Raw genomic sequence first — 18,018 nt, forward strand, 5'->3', positions numbered from 1 at the left:
CTGCACTGAGTGGCACGAGTTATTACTTATGATGAGGTCAGTTGTGGTAGGTTTGTGCTAGATACAAAGTTTGATTTTTATTATCATTAGTGATGTAAAGGTCCACAAAGTTAATTGACATATCTTGCTGATGGTCAACAGCAAATTTATGTTAGGTTGTAGTTCAGTCATGTTTGTAACTAATGAGTTGATCTAGGCTTCAATGTCATCTATGTTTCTCATGTAATAAATTATCTTCTGTTCCCCGTGTGAATGTTTGTCAAAGAATTAAATTTCAAGATAATTAATAAATATATCTGCAACTGAGTTAGCAGGTAGGGAGCTCATTGCTAGTCCTTCTTTTTGTATAAATATCCTAGTGTTGAACACAAAGAAGTTCAGTGTAATTCTTTTGAAGTAATTCGATGAATTCTGCAACTGAAGTCTGTGATGAAGTTTTGTGAGTGAGGAAATTGTTTTTTTATTAATTCGCTGGTTTCATCCATGGAGAATTGGTATATAGGTCCCTAATATCAAATGAGGGTATCTTACATCATGTGGATAATGATGGGTCTAATTTACACAGTTAGCTCATAACCATTTTTCACTAGTAGCTTTCCTAAAAAAAAGTAGTAAGACTACATTGGCAGATTTAATCTTTTGGAAATTGGATACCCTTGATTATTCATCACACTGATGACTGGTCTTAATAGGTACATTTTCTTTGTGTATTTTAAATCGTGGCCTTTGGCTTGGTGCCTGTGGATTTATTATTTCAAAGCATTTCTTCCCATATTTACTAGCAAATACTCAGAGCTTCCAATAGTTTTACTCATTTCTGCTGGAAACTTATATTAGTAGAACTGATGTGATCTTCCCAACATTATTTTTTCGGAAAAAATGTGTTTTCGAAATGTATTATTCTTTATATACAATAACAACAGTATTGCTCTTATCTATTTTAGTTATTAACTCTGTCACTGTGGCATCGGGCAAGCAGATGAAGAACCTGTGTGCAGCATTACAAACATAGCATATTAAATTGAAAAATGAACCAGTATAGATATAGCAACTGCTGCCCATATATACAGGGTGCCCCATTTATCTTGACCACCCTAAATAACTGTTTGTGCAGATGCAAATTACAAAATGTTTCAAGCAAACGTTCTTTAGCTGTCAGGGGAACATCAATCAGCATGATTGCCTTCATAGTAGCTTTGTTTAACTCCTAAATACCTATTCAAAAATGTATCACAGTGTACCATTCACTGAAACACATTATTAATTACATAATACAACATTGACGTTGATGCTCCCAGGACTTAGAGTGGGTACTTGGGGTAATGGAACACTTCCATGAGCTGACATTGACAGAGGACACATGCAAACATGTAGAATGCACACCTGTCATTCCGTCAACCCTCATCAGTTGAAGAGTTGTGTGAGTAGAATGTACACCAATGAAGAGAAGGTAGAAATGCTACTCATCTATGGGGAATGTAAGTTAGCAGAACAGTTAATTGCAATGCTGTTTTCTTATGTACAGGTACATTTAGAACAGTAGTTTAGTCATTTTAAATGCTGTTGTGCAGAGTAGGCATACAGTAAAGGCTGAACTTCCTACAAACTGCATCAACATAACGTTTCTTTTATTGTTGTTGTTGTTGTTGTTGTTGTTGAAGGTAGGCGAAATGCTACACAGGCAGCGGAGCTGTACAGAGAGCGATACCCTGACAAGAAACCACCTTCCCAATGGATGTTTTCTCGTCTTGTTGCGATGCTTCAGGAAATGGGAAGTTTCAACCCATGACAACACAATCATCATAGCGCTCACACAGACGAAGCTGCTGAAGTTACTGTTTCACTTCCATCGTCACGAATCCACATGTGAGCACAAGACAGCTTGAACACGAGATTGGCATTCCTAAAACCAGTGTACATTGTGTTCTTACACATCACCAGTTCCATCCTTACAATGTACACCTACATCAAGAATGGCATGGGAATGATTTTCAGAATCGTGTACAGTTCTGTCAGCAGGCACAGCAGCAAATCCTCGCCAACCCGAACTCCTTCTCCAATGTTCTATTTGGTGATAATGTTTCTAGTCAAACAAAGGTAGTCTAAATGGCACAGCATATGCCAACTTTCTCAGACGAATTCTTCCTCCTCTTCTGGATCAAGTGCCGCTAAGAACCAGAATGCTTATGTGGTATCAACACCATGGATGTCCAGCACATAATGCCTTGCGTGCACGTCATGTTCTGAACCGAAGGTATCCTGCCAGATGGATTGGTCGAGGAGGAACAGTTACTTGGCCTGTTAGGTCTTCTGATTTAAATCCTATGGACTTTTTTCTTTGGGGATGCACTAAAGACGTTGTCTATCGCGATACTCCAACAACTCCAGAGGATGTGCAGGAATGTATCATGTTTGCTTGTAATTCTCTTCAGCAGGCAACACTGGAAGCAGTAAATAATTCTTTCATTCAACGAGTGTGCCAGTGTATCAGTGTCCAGGGTCACCACTTTGAGCACCTTTGAATTTTCTACTCCTGGGCAATGATATAGGAGAATCAAAGTCAATTTTGTGTTTTGTTTTTTCTTGGTTTTCATTTGTTTTCTGACAACTACAGCATGTGGACAAGTTTGTAATACCGGGCTCAAAGTCAATGTTGTGTTACGTAATTATTTACCGAATAAAAAATACAGGTTGCCATTTAAAAAAGTCATACCACTGTTCATACCTTTGTAAAAAACAAAGTTACAACAAAGGCAATCGTGCTGATTGATGTCCCCCTGATGCCTAAAGAACATTTGCTTGAAAGATTTTGTAATTTGCATCTGGACAAACAGTTATTTAGGATGGTCAAGATAAATGGGACACACTGTACATAAACAGATGTAGCAATGAAAGGGTAAGACATTACTGAGAGACAGTTGACACTTAATACTGTTACGTATCATACAGCCATCCTACTCTATTAAACTCATTCTCCACAGTTGTGGATGCCCTGTGTCTTTATGTCAAACATGCTGCACAAGAAAGTGGACCACTTACTTTCTGATGGCTGTGCTGTGCCTGTCTGAATCAGTCTATCGAATTATGTCTTGTCAGTCCCAAGTTTGTTGGGACCAAGGCACTGTGATGGAGAGGAGACAAGAAGGCCTGCTGTAGTTCATATATGGTGCACTGTTGAACAGTACAAGGGAGCCACTTCTGCTGAATGTGTGGTCAGTACAAATTCTACTATGAGATGCAAGAGAGGAGACAATACTGTGACAAAATCCACAATTGGATCACTGTACTGAATCTGCTGGGCAGCCGATCTTACTCAGGTTGTTTAGAACAGGAGGCAACTATGTTACACATCAAGTACGAGGTCAAAGGACAGAAAATCCAGGCCAATAATCGGGTGGGTAACATCAGCAATGATAAAACAATATGAACGCTCTCGGCAAGCCAAGGCTCAGATTCATGACACTCACCCATAGGTTGCTATGGCAGAACCATTTGCTGCTACAAGATCGAAGTTGTTGCATAGCTTCCCCTGTGGCAAAGGTGCCCATGGAAATAAACATGTCTGAGTTTGTGTCAAATAAAAACTGCAGCTTGGTGCTTTGTCTGTCGCCACTAAGTGGACAGCTGTTGGGCAAGTTACTGTTGTTGGTAGGCTCACCCTCTGGCCACAGGTGACTGCTACATGCACTTCCCAACCAGAAGCATTGAAATCTCCATCAATGTGCCATCCCTCCGAATCGTCTAAGGCAGAAATATTCCTTCACGTCTGTAATGGATGAAGTTTGGGCACTACTGGATCCATGAGAAGCAGTATGTTACCTTTTCCTGTAGGCTGCTATAGTTGGACATCCCCATCTCTGGAATGTGAGATCCTCTAGCCATGATGTTAAGTTTCCTATACTATCCTTCTATGACACATCGCATCTGGTAAACCACTCACAGAGCTGCACCCTCTGAAATTCTGTTCACAGTGTCAGCAAGCCTCTTCAACTCGTGTTCATGCTGCTGATGGTGAACAGCAGAGTGTTTCTGGCAAGCATGGCTTCCATGCAGACTGCAGAAATTCATTAGGTATTATTGAACGCACCACCAGACAGACATGGCAAAGGTATTGAGACGATCTTCTGTCTCCCAGTTCCTTCTCATACAGCAGCTGCTACAGCCATTGGTTTTGCATGGGTGATAGCTCCCATACATCTTCTATCAACTGCTCTTAGCAGTCTTTTGCTTTTAGTTTCATGATTACATCACTCACTTCAAGGGAATCTGGCTGTCTAACAGTCACATGATGTGCCTATATTTTGTTGAATCTTGTGTTATGCTAGTGGTATCGAAATAACTGAACCATAAAGCTGGGCAATCATTCCTGAAGGGTGTGCTCTGAAAGCCACATGATGCAATTCCACATCTGGATGCACAATGCAGCTGCACCTGACTGATTGGCCTTATAACTGCAGGCACGAAGTAGATGAATCTCGCTGTCTACAACTACGGCGACTGGTCTCATATATAGCACACTGCTTTGTTGCTGGCTTAGCTATAGCTATAGCTATATTGGTTGCGGTATAGAAATGTTACCATGATATTACTCTTCTGATATCTGGAGCAACTCTTAGTACTTCCTGCACAGAGCAGTGAGCTCCAGCTGCTGCAGTTGCTCTTGTTCTGGGAGGAATTCCTGCTGCTGGCACAGCTGTTGTTGCTGCTCCTTGTAATATCTCATAAACATTAAGACCCTGGGAGTGAATTCAGAATACCTATTGTGCAGTCACGATCAGTCAGAGGCATGTGTATCTACTGGTGCAACTCTTCAATTATCCCACAGATTCTTCTCAAAATGATCAATTGTATAAGGACACTGATTTTGTAGTTGGAGAAGAAAGGAAGCATTGTTAAAAAAAACTGCCATACCGTCTTAACCGATTCACATATTTTTGAAATCATGATCTTACTAGATATGGCTACTTATTTCACTGTTTCCAGAACAGTTATAAACTACATGATAATGGTGCAAATTGGAGATCAAAACCATTATTATTTTATACATAAATCCTAACCATTATAATTATTCATGTTATATGTTGTGGTGAGTAAGTACGGCAAATTAATGGTAAAGTAAGTCAGTGCCTCTAATTTTTGGAAAAAAAAAAAAAAAAAATTTCATTGACGACTTACAATAAACAAAAATCCATCAGCTTGTCAAGTAAGCTAATGCATTACAGCCCGTGTGAAACTTAAACATCTACAGAGACAAAAACGCTGATAAATCAAGTAGATAGTAAAAAAACCAAAATATCATAATAGTCTCCATATGCACAAAACTGTACTACCATCTCAGTCATAAAAAAAAAGATACTTCTACTGTGTATATTGTAGCTGATGATTCTGCAGCTGGCAGTTACATTGGAACAGTTGTAGCTGCACCCTCAGCTGCTCCAAATCTGTTCGGTAATGATAGGCCTTCGATGTGTAAACCTTGCTGATTGTCAGTACTGACAGACTGTCGGGACTCTCACATTATTGGAACTCGCAGTGTCTATTTATGAAGTTTCCATTCTCACACAAGGGACACATGGCAGCATTCAGTTTTATTGTGTTACTTTATAAACAGTGTAGTAGTTACTTTTGCTATCAGGCCCACTCACGAGTTATATATCAGACTGGACTTCTTACCACAGGTAGTCATTGTACTGGACAAATAGTGCCCTGATGTTGGATTATGTGCCACAGACACACATTCAAGATGAATGTGTGCACTGAGACAATTTGTGAACAAATCAATGGGTCTTAATTACTGCCAATCAGACTAACACACTGTACTGGCTGAGATGCCACCACAGATAAAGTTGCTGCAAACAGACGAAGGTTCAGCTCATTCTGATGCAGATGTGCAGCACACATCTGGATGTCACATACACAAACTGATGAATTGCTAGTGGAGAACCTGTTGGTTTTCTTCACATATTGTGATATGCTAACCCACCACTATATTCAAAACATTCTCTAACTAGTGTCCCAGTGACCAAACATGATTTCTCAAACATGGGTTCCTTCTCACAAAAACTGAACAGTTTACCCTCTTGCTTAACCCTTTGTGATGATGTGGTTTCATTTGAAGCCACCCATGATATTTTGATTTTGTGGCAAGAGCACAGTGGTTACATTTGTAACCACGCTTCTGGACGTAGATGGTTCTGCCATCTAACAATGAAAATTTGAACTACGTCAATATTTCTCACGTGGTTGCAGTAAGCGATTCAAGTATAAGTGCCATTATTGTTTGTGGTGTGCTGGTTCTCTTTTTCTTGATTTGTGATTGAATTTGTCTTTGAAATTTAAGTTTCACACATGGAACAAATACATAATACTTTCTTATATAAGTACATGCTATATGTATTGCAACAATAATGAAAATCATGTACTTTTCCGTATTTACTCTGGTGGTTTCGTATGAAACCACTGCGACTGCAGGGGTAGTATTAGAAGCTTATCTTTTTTTTCAGTTTTGTGAAATGTTTTCTCGCATATTAAAGGATGAGGGAGTTCTGGCGTGTCTTTTAGAAAAATTCCTTCTGATGTGGACTCTGAGATTGACAGTACAGTGATAATGAAAGTGATATTTTGGCTGAAGACAGCGATCTTGATTCACAAGTGCCAAGACCAGTGATATCTAATGTTGTTTTTGAAAGTGAAAGTGATAATCGTTCTGAAAATGACAGTGATTACAGTTTCAGTTCTGAAGATAAGGTCTGTGAATTTTACATGGGCGAGGGATGAGAGTACAATGCATTCTGTTGATTTTTTAGAGGAAGTTGGTGTCAAAGGAAACCTGAAAACTGAAGGTGAAGGTATACTGCCAGCTGATTTCTTTTTATATCTATCTGAGGATAATATGCTGGAACACATAGTATTCCAGACAAATCTTTATGCGACTCAGAAAGGTAAGAATTACAGACCTCTTGAAAAAGATGAACTCAAGGTGTTTTTGGCTATAAATATTCTAATGGGTATCAAACAACCTTGCGCATATCGTGATTGCTGGTCATCACACAACGAACTCAGAGATCAGTACATTTCTTCACTTATGTCACTGAAAAGATTCAGCTGGATTTTATCTCATATACATGTAAATGACAGTGCCCTTATGCCACAAAAAGGGAAAAAATGTTACGACAAATTGTATAAAATTCGACCACTAATAAATCAATTACTGACAAGGTTCAAAGAATGTTATGCTTCAACTAAGGAGCAATCTGTTGACGAATGCATGGTGAAGTTTTTTTTTCACATTTTTCCACAACATTGTATGAGCTATATCCTAATAAAACAAAAAAGTTTAAAAAATTATTTTATTTATTTTGCATCTGAAAGGATTAATACACTACATGTTCTACAGGTGCACTTCATAGGTCCATTTTGCACAGTTGCCTGCTAGGTTACATAACTAACTAGGACAGCAAATACAGTTCAAAGAAACATTGCTGTCACAGCTCTTGAACTTCAATCACCAACTGTGAATTTCCAGACAGTGGTTAGGGGTTGAAAAACTACCAGTCTGCTGTCTCAAACAATATGCTAAGCTTTTTCCAACATGTTTTATGCATCTAGTGTACAGTGACCCATGTTTATTTGCTAAATATAGAACACAGGGGTATCTGTCAAATTATTGTCCACTTATAATAATTTTTGTGATTGACAGCTGTGAGAGAAATTGTCACCCCCATTAACACTCTTTGTGGGATTACATGCTTCTTTGCTGCTTTACCTCTTCTATGAGCTTTAAATGATGGTGCTGATACTACACTGCAGACAACCTGACTACACTGTTTTCCCCCCCTTTTCCCAACTCATTTCACCCACTCTTAACTAGTGTGTTTGTAAAAGTAATCTTCTTCAAAAATGTTCAGTCTGCAATGAAAATGTAAAGTTTTGATAGGAATCATAAAAATGCAAGTATCATTACCAGGTGCAACAGGTACAAGATCATTGAAATGACCTTCAATGATTTACCTTCAAGACTTGAAAAGATAAGTTTATTTGAACATTATCAATAAACTTCAATGCTGATATTAATCTTTTCCAAATTTATACTTTATTTGACAGATGAAGACTCTTAATAACAAAGACATTATCAAAAATATAAATCTACGGACAATACTAGCATCAGAATTAACTAATCGTGTCCTATTAACTACGCACGTTTTCACACAGGAGCTCAAAATTCCTACCTTATGACAATGGATATTTCACTAAGATTCTAGAAACTCGTCACCGTAATTCCAGCTAATCTAAACAAATACGTAATCTGAACAAGGTGTGGTCCCAATTAGTTAGGATTAACGGGACTCTACTTTATTTTTCTATGTAGTCTTTTTGAACAGGAAACGCATTTACCCAAGGGACAGGTAGTTCCTTGAACCTATTTTTGTAAAATGAATGTGGCAGTGACAGCATCCAGTTGTGCACGAACAATCCAACAGTGTGCCATCTTTGTCAAATCTGTGTCCTCCAACCGCTTCCGTTAAGAGGTCCAAACAAATGAAGATCGCACGGCGATAAGTCTAGACTGAACGGAGGAAGTTCCAGTGTGATCCAGAACAATTCTTCCATATTTTGTTAAGTGCGGGCAGCTGTGTAGGGCCGAGCGTTGTCACAAAGCACAATCACATATCAGACTGGAAAAGCATGTATTTTCTGACAATATGCATACTTTGTTTGGTCCAAAAGTTGGCAAAAGTATACAGCCTCACAGTAGGACATTCGTGGAGAATGATGAGATCAACTCCTTTAAAATCAGAATAACTGTTACAAGGACCTTTCCCACAGTTAGACCGTTTTTACCCTGATGGGTGCAGATTAACCCTTTTTGTGCAATTCATTGCATTCCATCGCAGGACACAATATGGTGCAAGAACTTTTCCCCGTCAGTTAGTTAGCGTATCAGTAGTCACTTGCACACCTAGAGACACTGAAATCTGTGCTGTGCAGTGAGAAGACAAGACACCCATCTTGCAGACATCTCCCAAAATTCAAGTCTGTCAGTACTGGTGGCCTGAGCACTGCCATAGCTTATTTCAACCTCAGTAGTAATTTCAGCAACTGTTATTCGGCAACCATCTTCAATAAGCTGGCTAACAATGTGAATACTCTCCTCAGTCATGCTGGTCCTCCAGCAAAGTAGTGAGCTGTCTTCTCAACTGTTTCTCATCCATGTAAAACCCTCTCTGTGCCATGAGTACACATGAGTTTTCTTCTAAGCACTGTCCCAGAACTGCAACACAAGTCTTTTAAAAATTTTGGACAATTTTATGCCATCTGTTGTGCGAACCTGAATTAAAATGCACTGTACAACAGCCGATGATACCTCTTGCTCTGTCATTGTGATTCAGTTTAAAAAAACATGCTACACTAATGTTCTACCTGTGAAGAACAATCGCTGGAAACACAAGAAACAATGAGCGGAGATCGCGCCAATATCCGTTTACAAAAAGATGCGTACAACAAAAATTTCAGTTTATATTTGACTTATCCTTGTATAATGCAAATTGTAGCTTTAATTATATGTTTGTTTGCATGTCCATCTTCCACAGCTGCTGTTAAAATCAATTATTATTGGTATCTCCATTAATTAATGAGAATTTTGCACCAGATGCATTTTGCTTTTATTTACAAAGCATCTTCTGTGATCATTTTACAAATTTGAAAGCATATTGTCATTTTTTTCTGTTTTCCGTCATTCCTTAGCTGCTTGAAAATTCTTGGAGGTATGTTCCACCCATGCAACTAATTGAAGGCAGTTTTTTTTTTTTTGCCATACATGTTTTGCTTCTTTTATTTGTGAAGCACCCTCAATGGCAATTTGCAGCACTGTTAGCCCATGTGTTTGATTCTGGAGGTGTGTTTATTAGTCTCATACTTCAACTGGCCAATTTCTGGTGTTCTTTCACCCACTTTTGATTCAGCAAATCACACACATCACTTTCACAACACAGCGACAGTTAGCAACACTACACACCGAAAACACACACATGTTGAACACAAAATGTAAAGTGCAATTGATGTATGCGGTGCATTGAATCAACACCGGAAATAGGTCAACTGGAGCATGGAGACTAATGAACACACCTTCGGGATCACACACATGGGCTAACAGCGTTAGAAATCACCACATAAGATGCTTCACAAATAATAGAAGCAAAATGTGTATGGCAATAAACAAACTGCCTTCAATTAGTTGCATAGACAGATACACCTCCCAGAATGAATACATATGTTTGTATATTTTTGATGGTTTTTAGATTAAAAACAGTATTTCTTTACAAAGTTGGCATGCAATTTACTTATGGTGTTCCTGCCTCTTGTTCACATATTCTGCAAACCACTGCTTCTTCCCACTTGGTTAGCAGAGGTTGATGTCAAAAGAAACTTTGTTACACACATATAAGGTGGAATCCAAAATTTTCAGGACTGGTGCTGCCAACTGGAAAGTAGGAGTAGTAGATCTTTGCACTGCTAGGTGACAAGAGCTGCATATCTGATGAGTCAGTGTGCAGAGTGGCATTCAGCTGGGAGGACACATTGTGTTCCATAGTGTTTTCCGTAATACTCTGTGTTTGGTATGTGGCAATTTTACAATGGATCCGCAAACAGAACAACGCATGTGTATCAAATTCTGAGCAAATCTCAGAAAAAGTGCTATGGAGACCCTAGCAATGATTCAACAAGTGTTTGGGGGTCAGAGCATAAGCCATATGCGTGTGTTTGAGTGGCATGCTCGGTTCATGGCCAGCCATACAGACGTCGGAGGTGATGCTCACATGGGAGGCCCGTTAGCCACACAACACCAAACATTGTCGCCAAACTTCAACAATTGGTTTGTGCGGATCAACTTCAAACCATTCAAGACCTTGCATATGAAGTGTGTATTGGTTATGGGACATGTCAATGAATGTTGACTGATGAATTGGGCATGCATCGTGTCATCGCAAAATTTGTGCCAAGGACCTTGACTGCCGATCAGAAGGCACAGTGTGTTGAATTGTGCATGGACCTTCGTCAGACCGCATCTGATGATCCAACCTTCTTGTCATGGGTTATCACCGGCGACAAGAGCTGGATTTACGGTTATGACCCAGTGACAAAGCAACAATGTCCCAGTGGAAGAGCCTGGGCTCTCCAAGACCCAAAAAAGCGAGACAGGTGAAGAGCAAAGTGAAGAGCATGACCATCATTTTCTTTGATACCAAGGGAATTATGCACAAAGAATTCATCCCACCCAACCAAACAGTGAATTCTGCATACTACTGTGACATTTTGTGATGGCTCCGTGAAAAAGTGCGACGACAATGGCGCAAACTTTGGTGTCACGGCAACATTCCCTGTCACATGTCCTTGCTCACCAGGGCCTTTTTGGCAAGAAACAACATGGCGCTTGTACCCCATCCACCGTACTCACCAGATTTTGCACCTTGTAACTTCGCGCTATTCCCAAAACTGAAACTCAAGTTGAAAGGCCGTCGGATTGGCACTCTAGAGAGGATTCAAGAAGCATCACTGGCGGTGATAAACTCCCTCAAAGAACAGGACTTCCAGAAAACATTTTACCAGTGGCAGAAGCGCTGGAATCGGTGTGTATGTGCGGATGGGAACTACTTCGAGGGTGATGGTGACCATTAGTCCAAAGGTAAGGTTTTCAGCAGATGACAGCACCAGTCCCAAAAATTTTGGATAGCACATTTGGCAAAAAGGCAAAAACGAAGTTTCTTTCGACATCAACCTCCACTAAAACAGAGGGAAGAAGCAGTGGTTTGCAGAATATATGAACAGGAGGCAGAAACAGCGTAAGTGCCAACTTTATAAAGAAATATTGTTTTTAATGCAAAACAAACAAAAATGTAAAAACCTTTGTATCCATATTTTCAGAAAAGCACAGAACATGTTTTTTAAATAAAAGTGAAATGTGTCTAGTGTAAAATTACCTTTAATTAATTACAGTAAGTTAAGAGCTTTAGTTGTTCAGATATATAACAAAGTACCAAATCCTGAGTTTTGCAGTAATTAATACAGTTTCCATAAAAATTGATGTTTTTCACAATTTTTAAAGGCATGGGTTATTAAAAATAGAAATTTAAACTTCTGATAGCAATTACATTATATCACAAAATCAGCACACTGAAGTTCCTAGTGCACTGCTGCTATTATTTTTTGAGTTTTTCATGAAAGTATAAATTTTGGTCCAAAAAACCCAGAAGTATTATACCCCCTAAGAAAGAAGATAGGAAGTAGATATCCAAGCACTATGGCCTTATTATGAATTAATGAAGTTGTACCAGTTTTCAGGATACTCAGCCACACAAAATTATTTACTATTAGTCCTGTAATACAATTTGGGACAGACTTGAGGAACTCACAAGTTCGGGGGAGAAGGTCAATGAATAGCTCCATTAAAAAATTTGTAGAGATCGTTATTTAAATAGAGTATCAAAATTTTGAAAATATGATATATAAACAGTTATCTAATACAAAAAAAATTTAATCAAACAGAATCCCAACTGGAAAAGATATCCGAGATTTGGTGTTGCAAACAGGTGCTTTCTGGGCACACATTTAGATGTTCCAGCAATAAGAAATCAAATTTTCCTATCGTCATCCGCACAGACTGACAAAAACAACGCAGTTATGGGTGGGATCAAACTACTGGAGTTGCTCGGTGTGATCACTTTATGATGCTGCAGGTACATAACAATATTCTTTGTTACAGCCAGTGAACACAAGCCTTGGATGGCTCTACACAGACACAGTTTATGTACTCTTGAGACTATGTTAGTATTCCATTTTCATTTCACATATTTGAACTTTTGTGTAAGTTTTATGAAACTCTGAAGAGGTTAAATGTTGTTACTCACTCATTCTTTCAGGTATTCGCAAGTTTTTGTGTACCACCTGCATTCAAAATCCCTGTGGCAAGTGTAGCATTAGACTTTCCACTATACAGGTGAGCAAAGCTACCACTCACTAAATCAGCTAATTTTCAATTACTATTAAAGGATCTAAAATAGAATTTCTAATATGAACCTTTCCAGGTGCTGCGGAAAGATTAACAGTTGTGTGAGGTTTTACTGTTACTGTACGTTCATCAAATACAAAGACTTCTTCTTGGAACTGGTTAAATGGCTTTCACTGAAAAATTACATTAGTGTCACATATTGTCATTAGATAAAAGTTTTTCAGCTGGTCAGAGTTGAGATCTCAGCAAATGGAGTGAAGACTACAGGTAAATCTTTATGGCTATTTTCAAGTTACCTATCTGAGTAGGATAAAGACTGGGGTTTTCTGTTTGGACAGACACTGAAATTGTATATAGTTATCTACATTTGAGAGTTACAGGACACAAATATCATCTTGATGCATCGCATGATATTGCCACATTTTCACTGAAAGTGTACGGTAATTGTAAAACTGACTTTTTCCACGTCACAGATCATAGCAAGAGTCTTAAAATAACTAATCCGAGCTTACCCTTCATTGTTAACTACATGTGAGTGCTCACCTAGTGTTTACGAGAATCCTAAAATTCTCCATCAAACAACTCATTTCACGAAATCTGCAAGTGTGATCATCATAAAGAAAACTGAGCCTTTAGTTTTAGTCTCCCACCTAGCTCTAAATCAGAGGTCTATAAATGATGCCGGGGACTGTGAATTGTGCTTTTATACTGTAAGGATGCAAAGTGTCTGCAACATTTCAGCCAGCTGTGGCCTTCATGATCTGGCTGCCATTTGCCCACAACTTGCAGCCATTTGCTGGCTCCGTATCTTGGATGAGACACTCTGGCACGCACTATACTTCCTCCGCAACCAAATTTCTATTTCACCACAGGACCCCACTACCTGTCTTAACATTAGAAGTCACAATAATTAGCAATTATTCCACCTATGTAAGTCCACACATTGCAAGAAGAGAAGGCACTAGTTTAGCATGTGAATGGATTAAATGGACTGAAACTTGTCTGATGGTAGTCTAAGGAGTGGACACACAATAACTATGGCTAGAACTTACTACACTCTTTTGCACTAGCAATATCTGTCATGAAACACACTATTAAAATCCGCAAACAAGTACTAATAAAATTACAACAGAAAAAAATAAACATTAATGTCAGTTTCTGCACACAGATACATAAAACAGATTACACGTAATGCAGTAGACGCACCGTGTTGTGCAGCTGGTACTAGCAACTTCTGCTCACTGCTAAAGAGCAGAGTACATCACAGATGCTAAACTGTCCTGATACCTGGTGAATGCTATTTTATAGACTTCCGCTTCATCTTACTGCTACATATTCTCTTAATTACTTTAAATGATTATGAGGCTTTCTGGTAAAACATTGTGTGGACAACAATGGTGGGTAAAGCATAACTCTTCATTCTCCATAACATTTTTTACAATACACAAATGTGAAATTTAAAAAGCACAATGTGTACAATTGAACAAGAGTTTTGTTGAATAGCCACAAGCTTCCCAACAGCTGAATTCAAGGATCTCAATAATTATTCACAGAATTTCTTTTATTTTATTGATTGTCAAATGAAGACATTTTCAGAATATAAAGAGGTATAAAATAGAAAAATAATCACCTTCTCTGTATGCTTCTTATTTGCAATGAACTGTTAACATTAGTTGAAATATAATGGTTTATCTCTGTTAGAAATCAAACACAACAGATGCCAGTGACAACAATTAAAAATCAAAATACACAGAAAATTATTTTCTTCTCCACACAATACTTTTGTACACTGCACACTTATTCATAAAAATGCATTTAACATTTGCACATTTCATGACTTCATAGAAAAAGTTATAGTATCTGCTTCCAGTTTCCATACATCTGTTTGCTACAATACAGGTATATGTCTCTTACTAACTGATATTATCCAAATAAGACATTTACTGAAGATCATATATTACACACAGGGATGAGTCTTTTTAACTTTCCTGACAAGAAATACAGCACCATTTCCTTCTTTAACACGAATCTGCACTAGTAGCCACCAACTTTTTCAAGTATGTTGTGTCTGCAGCAAACTCCAAACAAATCTACAAGTAAAGTTTGCAACACATATCATCTCCCTTTTCTTTTCAAAATTCAGTATATATCTGCAACTTGTCAAGATTTTCTCATTACAAATATATGAAATTCATCTCACATCAGTCTTACTTTGACTCAGGCACACTTATACATTCAATATCTAGAAAGAATTTCTAAGTTCTTCATCATTTAGTAAAAAATTCGGGTTCTTACCACCAAATGCAGTTGCAAAGTTTTCTCAGCACACAGTAATACATATCAAAAGCAGAGACGCGATCTCAGTCCCTCTCTGTTTACACCAAAAATTTAGCTTCTGTATTCATGGAGCGAAACTGAGTATCTGGTCTCTGTAGCTGAAATTTGTGCACAAATCAATTTTGGAACTGGAGCCTGCAATGCACATGACCTGAAGACAAGAGAAAAGGTCAAACATTTAGCAAAGTATTTTTTAAATTTATTAATAGATTACTTCAATATGATTCAAATAAGGAACTCAAGTGTTATGCTAAAAAAAAGATCATACAGTACATCATCTGGCATTTTAGTTTTTTATTAATTGCACAGAATCACTGTAACAGCCAAATTATCTTGGAAAAACGAATAATTACACATACTATATGTATATTCATATGTCTGTATAAGGTGTTAGTTTCAAATTGTCAACAGAGAATAATGAATGTTATCACCATATCTTGCAGATTTTTTTGGTCCTTTGGAAGTATTGTAGCTATCTCCTGAATTCATATATCTAAGAAATAAATTTCAGGATTTAAAAAAACAAGGATGAGAAATTTTTGTGTAAAGCAAATAGGAAAATACAGCTACTGTACTGTGGCATATTACTTCTTGTTCGGTGATCACATAACTGTATTCTTCACAACAGATTCAACACCTTTAATGTTTGCAAAAATAAGATAAAACAAATTCTCAGTTAATGTCACTACTGGAAGCCAATTACAAAAAGTAAAGAGCATGATTGGTGCATATAGTAAATATTTTCAAAGTTGTAGAATAAGTGATTCCTATTATTTTTTATCTTTATACAGCTACAAAGCTAACGATTTCACCAATAACAACTGAAAATACACTGACAGAAAAAAAAATTGCAACACCAAGAAGGAGTTGTGCAACATAAATGGAAGTTGGTAGGCATGTTTCCACATCTGGAAGATGACATCTATTCAGATTTGAGGCAGTCACATAAAAATGACACTAGTAGTGCTACAATGAAGCTGCAAATCAGATTTGCTTTAAATACATGCTGTAACAGTTGTGAGTGTTAGTTACTTATGGGATTGGATGTGGTGAGTTGATGTTAGTCAACAATGCCTTTAAGGCAATGAAGACGACGTGAGATGATTTGTACCAGGGTTACGAGAAGCTGGACATTCCTTCTGTGATTCTGCAGAAAGACCTGGCAGAAATGTAGCTCTGTACATGACTGCTGGCAGCAGTGACCACAAGAATGTACAGCCGCAAGAAAACTGGCTCCTGACGGACACATGGCACTACCGAGAGAATGACCATGTGTTTGGCATGGGGCTCTGGTACATCGTAGTGCATCTGCAGCAGCAATTTGACCAGCTGTTGCCACCATAATGACACAACGAACTATTGCAAACAGGTTACTTCAAGGACAGCTTTGGGCCAGATGCCCTTTAGGATGCATTCCACTAATCCCAAATGACCACTATTTGTGACTTCAGTTGTGTCAAGCGAGAGCTAATTAAAGGGCAGGGTGGATGTTTGTTGCTTTTTCTGATGAAAGTTGTTTCTGCCTTGGTGTCTGGAACCAACCTGTCTGTGTGCTAGACACACTAGACCTACACTTGGAGTTATGGTCTAGGGTACAATTTTGTATGACAGCAGCAGCACTCTTGTGGTTATCCCACACACCCTGACTGCAAATCTATAAGTCAATCTAGTGATTCAATCTGTTGTGCTGCCATTCATGAAAAGCATTCCAGGAGATGTTTTTCCAATTGGATAACGCTCACCCACATACCGCTGTTGTAATCCAACATGCTCTACAGAGTGTCAACATGTTGCCTTGACCTGCTTGACCACTAGATCCATCTCCAATCAAGCACATATGGGACATCACTGGATGATAACTCCAGTGTCATCTACAACCTGCATTAACAGTCCCTTTATTGACCGATCAAGTGCAACAGGCGTGGAACTCCAGCCCACAAACTGACGTCCAGCATCTGCACAACACAATGCATGCATTTTTTCATACTTGCCTTCACCAATCTGGTGGTTAAACTGGTTATTAATAGACCAGCATTTGCAAAGGCTTATCTCGCACTTACAATAATATGTGATTTTGCAAAGTTAATCATTTAAATATGTCACCTAGACGAATGTATTCCTGAAATTTCATTACTCTACATTAATTATTTTTTGGTGTTGCAATTTTTTTTCTGTCAGTGTATAAGTCCTTGTTTAAAATAATTGCTAATCTAAAAGTCACACATAGCTAATGACTCATGTTAATTACAGTCACAGTCATCATAAGGCATAGTCTTGCTCAGAAAATATTGAAAAATGTGGACATTTCATTTTAATCCATACCTTCAATGGTTCTTCTTGATACACAGCTGAATATACAGTTGTTGAAGATGAAGGAATCTGTGCCAAGATATCACCACTTAAATTCATCTGGTAAAAATATGGACTTGCACCACCTGCCATCACTCCATCGTCATAAAACATTGCCACATGGATCCCATAATCTTCTAATTTGAATGTTGTTGTTACTTCCATAGATCTCAAATGCCAAACTCCTAAGCGTGGGCCACCTCCACACAACTAGAAAAATAGTTTGGACAACTCTAAACAAAATTTATGTGATCTGATTCCATATATATATATATATATATATATATATATATATATATATATATATATGAAGAAACACTCAAACC

The 18,018-nt window shown here is 38.2% G+C and overlaps 2 protein-coding genes across 4 annotated transcripts in view; one reads left to right on the forward strand and one right to left on the reverse strand.

Annotated features, from left to right (window-relative positions):
- The first annotated feature begins 6,520 nt into the window (after positions 1-6,520).
- Positions 6,521-13,230, forward strand: LOC126237085 (uncharacterized). 2 transcript variants are annotated; one of them, XM_049946888.1, is made up of 3 exons: positions 6,521-6,941; positions 12,918-12,994; positions 13,083-13,230. In XM_049946888.1, exons 1-3 carry the CDS (start codon positions 6,674-6,676, stop codon positions 13,098-13,100), a joined length of 363 nt encoding a protein of 120 aa, XP_049802845.1. In that variant the 5' UTR covers positions 6,521-6,673; the 3' UTR covers positions 13,101-13,230. The 2 variants fall into 2 exon arrangements, 1 of the variants encoding a protein (XP_049802845.1); XR_007545033.1 differs by lacking the exon at positions 6,521-6,941 and adding an exon at positions 12,632-12,821.
- Positions 13,231-14,625: 1,395 nt separating this feature from the next.
- LOC126261883 (THO complex subunit 6) overlaps positions 14,626-18,018 on the reverse strand; it is a 56,376-nt gene continuing 52,983 nt past the window's right edge. Inside the window, exons 5-7 of one of the 2 annotated variants that reach the window (XR_007546705.1) lie at positions 17,666-17,902; positions 15,302-15,494; positions 14,627-15,096 (exon numbers count right to left, since the gene is read on the reverse strand). Coding sequence is in view for 1 of the 2 variants with exons in the window: in XM_049958576.1 (XP_049814533.1) it covers positions 15,408-15,494; positions 17,666-17,902 (324 nt within the window). In the remaining variant the exon portion in view is untranslated. Of the gene's footprint in view, positions 15,495-17,665; positions 17,903-18,018 lie in introns of both variants that reach the window. The other variant, XM_049958576.1, reaches the window with a different exon arrangement.

This window comes from Schistocerca nitens, chromosome 1, assembly GCF_023898315.1.
Source record: "Schistocerca nitens isolate TAMUIC-IGC-003100 chromosome 1, iqSchNite1.1, whole genome shotgun sequence".
Lineage (NCBI taxonomy): Eukaryota > Metazoa > Arthropoda > Insecta > Orthoptera > Acrididae > Schistocerca > Schistocerca nitens.